Source organism: Morone saxatilis, unplaced genomic scaffold, assembly GCF_004916995.1.
Source record: "Morone saxatilis isolate NCDOM2014 unplaced genomic scaffold, NCSU_SB_2.0 Contig23, whole genome shotgun sequence".
In the NCBI taxonomy this organism is placed as follows: domain Eukaryota; kingdom Metazoa; phylum Chordata; class Actinopteri; family Moronidae; genus Morone; species Morone saxatilis.
The window spans coordinates 5,517,895-5,526,363 of NW_023339796.1; the positions used below are offsets into that span (position 1 = coordinate 5,517,895).

At 41.2% G+C, this 8,469-nt stretch overlaps 1 protein-coding gene across 1 annotated transcript in view; it reads left to right on the forward strand.

Moving 5' to 3' along the window:
* The window catches only part of LOC118335242 (guanine nucleotide-binding protein G(olf) subunit alpha-like), a gene marked incomplete in the record, with an annotated part of 39,327 nt that extends 30,858 nt beyond the window's left edge, over window positions 1-8,469 (forward strand). The window contains 7 exon segments of the mRNA XM_035671480.1: window positions 2,677-2,731; window positions 2,838-2,911; window positions 4,206-4,264; window positions 4,448-4,568; window positions 5,588-5,718; window positions 5,807-5,874; window positions 7,380-8,469. Of these exon segments, the coding sequence (XP_035527373.1) occupies window positions 2,677-2,731; window positions 2,838-2,911; window positions 4,206-4,264; window positions 4,448-4,568; window positions 5,588-5,718; window positions 5,807-5,874; window positions 7,380-7,526 (655 nt within the window).

Here is an 8,469-nt window from a genome sequence, read left to right on the forward strand (position 1 = left end):
CTATCCATTCGTACTTTTTTTGGCCCCACTGACTGTCTCTAATTATTACTCCCTCTATAGCCAGTAGACATAGTTATCATGTCGCTGTGGATCATTGAAAGCACACCAAGAGTTGCTCGTTGAATCTAGTCGTTTATAAGCTGATTACCTGGGTGAGAAATAAGAAAGAACTCTTTCTCATACAAAAAAACTTGTATGTTTTCTTTACTTTGCCCCTTTTTTGTGAATTATTGTATATTTTTACCTCACACGAAACACTCTGAAAAGGAAAAACCTAACTGCGATTAAACTGCTCACAACTTGTAGATGCGCAACTAAGACGAGTGTCCGCGAGGAGATATTGATTTGTATTGAATATGAGCACCTGTGACCAAAAACATTCCTCTGCAGTGTACTAGTGGTCATAAACTCCTCCGGGACTCTTTTAAGTTTCAGGTTTAGGTGTTAAAAGACTTAAGAAAGACTAAAGTTCAGGATAGGTTTATGGTCTAAAAGGTTCATCAGTACGGTTTTGTAACAACCGTCCGAAGGTCAGGTTGTAAGTTAAAGACAAGGTGCGGACTCCTCCTCTTGAGCCAGAAAAGAATTGTGGGAATGTTTCATACTGGATTAGACCTCTGATCGGGCCGAGGAGATGGTTTGGCACACACACACCACGTCTGGTTAATAAGTACATAGTGTGGTGTGCACTAAAATAATAAATAAGCATTTTCAGATGTCACTTCAAGTTGTGGCACTCACTTGTGCGTTTTAAAAACTAAATCAACAAATCAAAAACAACAAAATCATTAGTTTAATCCTATTCAGCATATAGACAGACGTTATGTTTTGTCCTGCTTTAGATCAAACTGAATGTAGACAGCTTATGTTACATAATGTATGCTCATGAAAGCGAACGTCCCTCCCTTCCCTTTCCATACTGTGTGTGTTGTGTCTGGTGATACAGTCGGTGCAGCTACTGTATATGAACTCACTGTGAGAAAGTGTAGTGCTCTTTCAGAAATAGCCCTACTTCTCCTTTTCGCTCGGTGTGATGAAAACATTTTTCATGAGCGGTTTCTCTGTTATCTAATGGCTCATAATAGAGCATTCATTCTTGGTTATTTAGGTCTACGTGGGGTGTGTTCGGTGTGCTACTTTTTTTTTTTATTTTCAGTTGAATTTAACATGAGCGAATCATCTGGCTGAAGTCATACAGAAACCCTGACTGCCGATCGTATGTGCATCAGGTTTCTTGCCGTGTTGACTGTCTTGTGACATCCTGGAGCCACAGACGGTTTGCTTGGTGAGATGTCCACATCTGTGTCCTACATACAGGATTCACTCACCCACCTCTTCAGCTTTAGGCTGGGAACTCTTCTCCTCCAGAAATACCTGATGCACCTTTATCGCCACTGCTGTATCTTTTACTCTCGGAGGAAAATAGGACATCTTCTGTGTCGTAGCTCATTTATTTTTCTGTAATGGTATCGTTGACTACTCCTTTAGAGCTGATTTGTGACTCGGATTTGATTTAGGAGTAATCTAGGGCTGCAACTTACAATTTGTGGTCATTATCAGGCAATCTGTTGATTTCTTTCGTTTATATAACATCACAAAATTGTGTAAAAGCCCGTCACAGTTACTCAAAGTGACATATTTAAGTAACTTGATTTTTGAGAGCAACACATTTCTTGCCAGCAAACATTTGTACCTCTAGTATTTTCAAGGGCATTTTGCTTTGGGCCTTGGTTGATTTTAAACTGTGTGTCGTCCACTGCTGCTCCTTTTGTAAGTCAGTTCCTCTAAACTGTCTGGAGAGACCTACTGAATGTCCAATGGCTGTTTATATAAATATATTAGTCTACATATAAAGCTTTGTATTATGTATCATAATGTAAATTGTCTCTGTCGGTGCCTTTTCCACAGTAGGACATCTTATACTCCTTTTGGTCCTTAGATTGTCTTTTAATTGTGTGGTCCAGACCATCCAGGGGCCCGTGTGACCGTGTGTCCCCAGCCTCGGTGTCCTGAGCCTGCTGTGCTGCAGAGAGGCCCAGCTGCTGCTGCTACTGCTGCTACCGCTGCACATGCTCTCTCAGTAGTGAAGAGACGGAAACAGCAAGCTGTCTAACCTCCACAATAACCGCCTTATGTAATCACTCTGGCTAGAGACAGACAAAAATAGCCCAGACTGAGCAGCCCTGCCCTCTTGTGGCAACCAGCTGCCTTAACACCGGCCTACTGAGCCTCTACAGGGAGTCAGACATGGCGGCCGCCTTTTGCAGCATCCTGTGCAGCTCACACGAACGTCTGAATTCGAGCTGACGCACTGTCACAAGAGATATGTTTAATGAGTGATGTAACAGTTGTGACGTATGATCAGATTTAAAGATTGCAATTAATAGATTCAGGTTCCAATAAATAGATAAAATTGTGTTTGCATTGGTGTACCATGAATGTGGCCTTTCTTCTGTGAGATAAGATGTGGTTCCCTGTTTATTAATTGGTTTTGACTCTTTGTGGATTCAGTATGTCAGTATTTATGGAGACTAATATCAGTAATTTTGTGGTTTTCATACATAGGGACAATAAATTGTTTTATATATTGTTAATATACCTTTATGTTCCCACCACATATAGAAATGGATAGACTTTAGTGCAAAATCTGAGCCTGTTCTGTTTCTGTCGTTGCAGTTTCCTGGACAGAATTGACTCCGTAAGACAGAACGACTACACACCAACGGACCAGGTCAGTCCTCCCGTTAATGTGCACACTTTTATTGTTTTTTAAATCACTTCCAAAAGCTTGTTCATCATGAATTTTACTGAACTTGTTCATTTCTATGTTTTCACAGGACCTGCTACGCTGCCGAGTGTTAACTTCAGGGATTTTCGAGACGAGGTTCCAAGTAGACAAAGTGAACTTTCAGTAAGTCGTGCTCAAGCTTTCGCTCGGACATGAACACACTTGATGAAGACACTCACTCACCGTGCTGGTATATATGTTGATTGATGGTTTATTGGACAGCTTAGTCTGAAAATTCTCTAAAAGTAAAGTGAAATACAATTAATTTTGTTAGCAGCTTATGTATATTAACTAATTTGAGAAAAAGACCGCCTACATGAATTTGTAATCATAGAAATGCTCTGAGAACATGTATATATTTTTCACTTGTATCTCTATAAAAGATATATATATACACAGTACGTGCCCCACTTAAGGAAATATCCTCTGTCCTGTCCACCGGCGTTTCCTAACTCTGTCACCCATTCCTGAAAAGGAGGCTCTCCAGGCGTTTTTCCAGTTTCTGCGAATAGTTTTCCACCAAAAATTATTGAGGTGGCACGCTTTTTAAAAACCATTTACCCTCTTGGGTATTGCTATATTTATCTTGGCCTCGTGTTAAGAGCCTGAAATGTCATAGGTTTGTAACCCCTAACAACAAACGCGTCCTCGAACAAAACACCGAACCCCGACCTGGTCGGCGGCCGGAAGCTGAGGTTGGAAAAGAGCGTCATCTGAATGCCTGAAATGTAAAAAACAAAAAACAAACAATCCTCTGCGGTTGACCGGTGTGATTTTTTTATTTTTTTGATCCAGCTGAAAGTTATTGACCATCGGTTGCAGTTATAAGAGCAGCCAATAAAAGTTGGAGTAAATGTTTCGTAACTGCTTTGATGATGTCACATGAGGTGACCCAGTTCCGTAGTCGCAGACACAACAGACTTATTCTACCATCTGAAACGAGCCTTTGTATCAAATTATATCATCCTAAATGATTGATATAAAAAGCTCTGGGACGTGACTTCCCTTTGGGTGTGCATTTTTCATTATTCAGCCTTGATGACTTCCAAACATCCAGCCAGAGTCACACAGGTTATGGTTACACAGAGTATGTGCAAATACGCTGTTTTCAGTATTATTTATTCATGAATTGACTGTTCATGTACACTAACTTGTCCCATTAAGATGTAGAATCTCTTTTTGTGAACCAGATCTAAGATCAGGAGCAGATTGAGCTCAAGACAGAAAATCTTTAGTGATGATCAAAATAAAAATGTATGTGTAAAACAACAACAACTGGTGTGTAAATGTTCTGAGCCAAGTACAGTACAATATGTACCTGACGTCCCACTAGAGATATGAACTCTTTGATTAAAGAGGGCAGCGCTGTGTGTGTTGTTGTGTCTGAGTCTGACCCAGTATTTTGTCTCCTCCATAGCATGTTTGATGTTGGGGGCCAGAGAGATGAAAGGAGAAAATGGATCCAGTGCTTTAACGGTGAGACTTTCAGCCTTTTTTTTGTTGTTGTTCTTGTTCTTATATAGCCACACTGTACGTCCTCAACCGACAGCACATTCTCCTCCTATCCCATCTGGTCCGTCTTAAAGTATTTCCTGCCAGCTTCAGCAGCTCTTTTTATTCTTTAAGTAAAAAATGTGGTTTTCTCTCCTCTGCTTCTAGACGTCACTGCTATCATCTTTGTGGTGGCCAGCAGCAGCTACAACATGGTAATAAGGGAAGACAATAACACCAACAGGCTACGGGAAGCCCTGGACCTCTTCCGCAGTATTTGGAACAACAGGTGAGACACAAACATGAATGACGTTTGAGCCGTGTGATTAATTCCTTTCATCTGCAGCCACGTGTCGGCTTTCTCCGCTCTCTTCCTCCTTTCATGTCTTGCTTACTGTTGTCCTAGTGTTTAAATCAAAAATGGAAGTTCAGGGAAGTCAAATGGTGGCTTATAAACCCAGGTGTTTGTCTTTTTTTTTTTTAACTACTGTCCATCTCTCATCATCTTTGCTCACATTTGAGGAAATTTGAGACTCTGGTAAAAAAGGAGTTGATAGGGGCAAGAAGCACAAACCTCCTCACGGCAGCTTTCTGAAAAGTCCAACCGAAAGTGTAGGAAGTCGTCCTTTTTGAAATCACGTTAGCATGCCAGCAAGTCGCTCAATCTCTCTCACCAAGGAACAACACGAGTGAACTGGACAACAAGAAGCTAATAATTAAATAACGACAAATCTAAATATATTTAACATATTTTATTCCATTCTTTGTAAACATCGCATCAACACAGCGACATACCGTCGTGTGTTTTGCCGTCCAGCCATTGTGCTGAGCGTTGGTTTGTTTTTCCCGTGCTGTCCATGTGAATGCAGAATAATCCGACTTCAGGACACCCCGATGTCATTTTGATAAATGGTAGATGCACTGTACACTACATGCCACACTCACTCCATTCGCACACATTCATACATACAGGAGCTATTTGGGGTTCAGTATCTTGCTCAAGGACACTTCGACATGAGGAGAGGAACTGGGGATCGAACCTTCCGATAAGTGGACGACCCGTTCTACCTCTGAGCCACAGCCGCTTCTCTCTTCCTCTTAATTTACTGTCCAAATCGACGCCATAAAAACCTCCAAAAACGTCCCTCCCACACTTTAATCAACCCCCCTCGTGTCCTAGAAACTAAACTGAATAACTGAGAATTAAGTAAAGGGAGTCTAAATGTTTTACAGTCTTTAATGTCTAAATATTCTAATTCTCATGAACAAAACGTAATGGTGTTTGTTGTTTGTGGGTTTCTGTTGCAGATGGTTACGCACTATATCGGTCATATTATTCCTGAACAAGCAGGACATGCTGGCTGAGAAAGTATTAGCTGGAAAATCCAAAATTGAAGACTACTTCCCCGAATATGCTCGCTACACCATACCAAATGAAGGTTTGTGTCCCACTAGAATAACTTCTACGAGGGTTTCCTCTTTTTTACGTCAGTCGGAGTTTTAACTGTGAATCCGTTGTTCTTCCAGCAACTCCTGAACCTGGTGAAGACCCCAGAGTGACGAGAGCTAAGTTCTTCATCCGAGACGAGTTTCTTGTAAGTATTTCACCGTATGTCTGCGCTGTTTGGGGTGTTGCTGGAGTTAATGAATGTCCAGCCTTGTTCTGTTAATTCATAACTCAGTATTTTGTTCTCTGTGCTGCCAGATACAAACTCCAACTGTGCGTTTATGTTGCGTTGATCTTCATGAAACACTTTTAGCAACCAGTCATGTTACTGTCCATCCTGTTTATGATTTGAATAGACATTTTATACAATATACAAAATAATTTTAACTCAATGTCCACTTACTAGTTTTTTCTGGACCTTATGTCACTAGAGTTTCTCCGATACTGCCTAAAATGAGCTATTTGGTATTAATGAATAATCATAAATATGATGCCATGTAATTAATTCTCCCCCGAAACAGGAAACTGTTACTTCCCTGCCCCACTCTGACTCTGGGGGCTTTAACCTGAGCCAGGCCATACAACCTAAAAAATATAAATCTTATCCACATGTAGGTATTGGAATCAGTATTGGAACAGAAAATCTGGGACCAGAACATCTTTATTTCTCACGTTATCCTCAGCAGATCGAGTTGTTTAGAGCTTTTTAGCTGTCCGATGTTTTAAATAACATTATTAATTACTAGTAGTAGTTAAAATACTGTAGTAACATTTGGCATTTAATGGAAAAAAGCCTGATCTTACTACTTTATAAACCCGTCATGAGTCCAATGTCTTTATGGTTTTTCTTTCATAATAATAATAATATTTATGGCATTTAGCTTAATAATAACCAACATTGGTTTAATTTAGTCTAAAACAGGCCTAATGTAGTTGACAGAGGAGGAGGGGTAGTCAGCCAATGTCTGAAACATGTTACGCACTAAAATCAGTGACCTCAGACTCTAGCAGGGTTAAATATCGGGAATTTAATTGCTCCTGTTTCCTGTGAAAAATACCTGCGAGATCCTCGTGTGAGTTTTTTATTATTGAAAGGTATAATTTGAGCTAAAACAGACTTTATCAGTGCAGCCATGCGGTATAGATGGTCCACTGCAGCAGAATAACCTTTATATAAACTGTATTATTGATGATGCTGTATGGTTAGATTATGCACTTTTAAAAGGAATTGTAATACAACTAAATATATTACCATCTTTAATTAACAAATATGAAGTAATAACATCCGAAATTTAGAATTAACGTCATTTTATGTTTATTTCTCTGCGGTTTAATCTGGGAAAAGACATTGACAGGAAAACTTCAACGTGTGTTTCGAGAAAAGTAAAACATCCTACAAGTTTAAAGCGCCTGCAATCAGATATTAAAGCCGCAGTCGAGACGGATCATACAGATAGTTCTTCATGTTTTGTGTCACTTGGTATAAAAAAACCACAGCTGGTAAACGACGACTCGCAGTCACAGGGAGAATTTAATCCTTAAAGGGAAGAGATATTTTCATATTCCTGAAGGTCAGAGGTCAGCAGTGAACGACAGAGAGCTCGAACCCGTCTCAGTGTGTCACCCGTCTCTCTCTCTCTCCCCCTCCCACAGCGGATCAGCACTGCGAGTGGCGACGGCAGACACTACTGCTACCCCCACTTCACCTGCGCCGTGGACACAGAGAACATCCGGCGGGTGTTCAACGACTGCCGGGACATCATCCAGAGAATGCACCTGCGGCAGTACGAACTCTTGTGATGGGAGACCGCCTCCGTCAGCCTTCTGTGTTTTTCTCCACCATTCTGCATCCTTGACGAACCCTTCCTCCTCCTCCTCTTCCTCCTCCCTCTTCCAATCCTCCTCCCTTACCCCTCACCCCCTTCCTCCTCCCCCTCCCAAAGAAACCCTCAACAAACCCCCCTGACCACCCCTCCTGTCGAGGACTATGAAGTACTACTGAAGTGTGTCAAATCCTCTTCCTCTTCTTAACTTCTTAGCTTTTTGTACTTCTTTATTTTTTTTTCTCTCTCTCTGAGACCGATTCATCCCCATTTCACCGACGTGAAAGGAAGGTTGGGGAACAAAGTTGTTGCGTGCCGCTTACTTTTATTTTTTCTTTTTCATCTTTTTTCTTTTTAATCCTTCCTTTTGAATGCCTTGATTTTTGTCATTCCACTAAGCCTTGGGCTACCTCCTGTTTTTTGTTTTTTTGTTGCCCCTTTGTGTCCTTCTGTTTCTCGGCTTTGTCATTGGACCTGGACTGATGGGTGTGGATACATTCAACACACCTGCAGGACCTCAGTGTAGAGGCAGTGTGTGTTAACGTGTGCGTGCAACGAAGAGAAGGAGGAAATGCCATGTGAGCGAGCGCATGCGTGTGTGTTTATGTTTGTGTGTCACCTGCCGGTTAAAGCCGGCATCACCACCATGACCTTTGCCCTTTGACCTTTTTTTTTTTATTATTATTTTAAATTTTATTTTTTTTTTGCCCCGTCACCCCCTCTGACCTGCTTCTCCTCTCCGCGTGGAAGACGACTGGACGGCGACGACACCGGAGAGCGACGGGGGAGCGGACGAGAGGGGAAACCGAGTGGATGAAGAGATAAATGCACTTTGCATCAGGTTCCTTAATAACTTTTTTTTTTTTTTTTTTTCTTTTCGTTGTTGTTGTTGTTGTTTTTTCTTCCAGAGAGAACATAAC